Genomic DNA, 1,973 nt, shown 5'->3' on the forward strand with positions numbered 1-1,973 from the left:
GATCCCCTGCATCCCCCAGACCCGGGGCTAAGGTGGGCCTGTGGCTAATGGGGCCTGGGGGAGGCTATATGGGCATATGGGCTGTGGTGTGCCCTAGGGGAGCTCTGAGGGATATAGCAAGATATGGGGATATAGGAGACTGTGAGGGAAGTGTGGGGGTGTTGTTGGGAGCTATTGAAGGATATAGGGAGATATGGGACTCTAAGGGGTGGTGTGTAGGGAGATAGGAGGCTATGGGGGGCCACAGTGAGGAAGTTTTTCACTCATGGGTGTGCCACCCCATTCCTGCACACACCCGCGTATGTGCAGCCCCATCACTTTGCACACGCGTGTGTGTCTTCCAACAAACATCCATTTGTGTGTGACCACGTGTGCAGCTCCACACATTTGCACACCTTTGTGCTCACAGAAAAGTGTGCAGCCCCATCCTTGCATTCCCCACCTGCGTGCACCCAATTTCACCATCCTGTCCCTGCACATATGTGCACCACCCTGACCTTTTGCACACCCATGTGCGCACACCACATCGCATGCCCTCATTTGGGGCAGACAATTCACTGATGTGTGCAAGCCATCCCTTTGAACACATACGTGCCAGCACCTACCAAAAAACATCCATTTATGTGCACGTGTGCAGCCCAACTCCTCAGCACACCCCTGTGCAAGCACATGCTTGTGCACCCTGTCTGTGCACTTCCCATGTGCTCACATGCACTTGTGGGCAGCTTGTTCCTGGAAGGGTGGGAAGGAGCTTAGCAGGCACGGTTCTTCTCAAATGATTCTGATCCTCCAATGTCAGTACTCCAGGCATTGCATGTTCTAAAAGACTACTGGGTTGTGATGAATTCATATCTCTGCAGCTTCTTATGATTTTGGATTGTGTGTTCTAGTGCAAGCAATTTTGGGGGCATGATTTATCATCACCATAGCTAACACTGCGTGGGAAATTTAGACATGCTTTGACTTGCCCGTGCTTTCCACTGTCTCCACTTGTCTGGATGCTCCTGGAAATGTATGCCTAATGTGGAAATCCTTTCTTATTTCCTAGGTTTTGTGGTGTAAAGAAGCATGGAAAGGTGATGGAACAGTTTGTTCTAGACGCCATCTCCAAGCAATTGGAAAACAAGAAGGTCATCAGGAATAGTCAGCATGGATTTACCAAGGGAAAATTGTGCTTGACCAACCTCACAGCCTTCTATGATGGCATCACCATCTGGTAGAGCAGTGGGGGTTGGGAGAGAGCAGTGAATGTCATCTACCTTGACTTCAGCAATGCTTTTGATACAGTCTCCCACAACATTCTGGTAATGAAGCTGAGAATGTGTGGGGTAGATGAGCGGATGGTGAGGTGGGCTGAGAACCGTCAGAGGGAGGTGATTGGCGGTGCAGGGTGAGGTTGGAGAGATGTGAGTGGCAGTGCTCCCTGGGGGTTGGTGCTTGTTCAATTTCTTCATCAATGGCCTTGATGATGGGATAGTGCCCACCCTCAGCAAGTACGCCGATGAAACAAAGCTGGGAGAAGTGGCGGGCTCACCGGAGGGCTGTGCTGCCATTCAGCAAGACCTAGACAAGCTGGAGAGCTGGGCAGTAAAAAACCAGATGAGGTGTAACAAAAGCAAATGTAGAGTCTTGCATGTGGTAAGGATCAGTAGAGGTTGGGACATTACCTGCTGGAGAGGAGCTCTGTGGAGAAGGACCTGGGGGTCCTGGTGGATGATAAGTTGGCTGCGAGCAAGCAGTGTGCCCTGGTGGCCAAGAAGGCCAGTGGGATCCACAGGTGCATTAAAAGGAGTGTGGCCAGCAGGGCGAGGAAGGTGATCATCCCCCTCTGCTCTGCCCTGGTCAGGCCTCATCAGGAGTACTCTACTCAGTTCTGGGCTCCTGGTACAAAACAGACATGGATCTCCTGGAGAGAGTCCAGCAGAAGACCACGAAGATGATAAAGGGCCTGGAGCATCTCCCCTGTGAGGAAA

At 51.6% G+C, this 1,973-nt stretch overlaps 1 protein-coding gene across 1 annotated transcript in view; it reads left to right on the forward strand.

The window, feature by feature from the left end:
* SLC12A7 (solute carrier family 12 member 7) overlaps positions 1–1,973 on the forward strand; it is a 70,112-nt gene that overhangs the window by 301 nt on the left and 67,838 nt on the right. The window contains exon 2 of the mRNA XM_031552686.1: positions 1,049–1,216. Within this exon, the coding sequence (XP_031408546.1) occupies positions 1,049–1,216 (168 nt within the window). The remainder of the gene's footprint in view (positions 1–1,048; positions 1,217–1,973) is intronic.

Source organism: Meleagris gallopavo, chromosome 3, assembly GCF_000146605.3.
Source record: "Meleagris gallopavo isolate NT-WF06-2002-E0010 breed Aviagen turkey brand Nicholas breeding stock chromosome 3, Turkey_5.1, whole genome shotgun sequence".
In the NCBI taxonomy this organism is placed as follows: domain Eukaryota; kingdom Metazoa; phylum Chordata; class Aves; order Galliformes; family Phasianidae; genus Meleagris; species Meleagris gallopavo.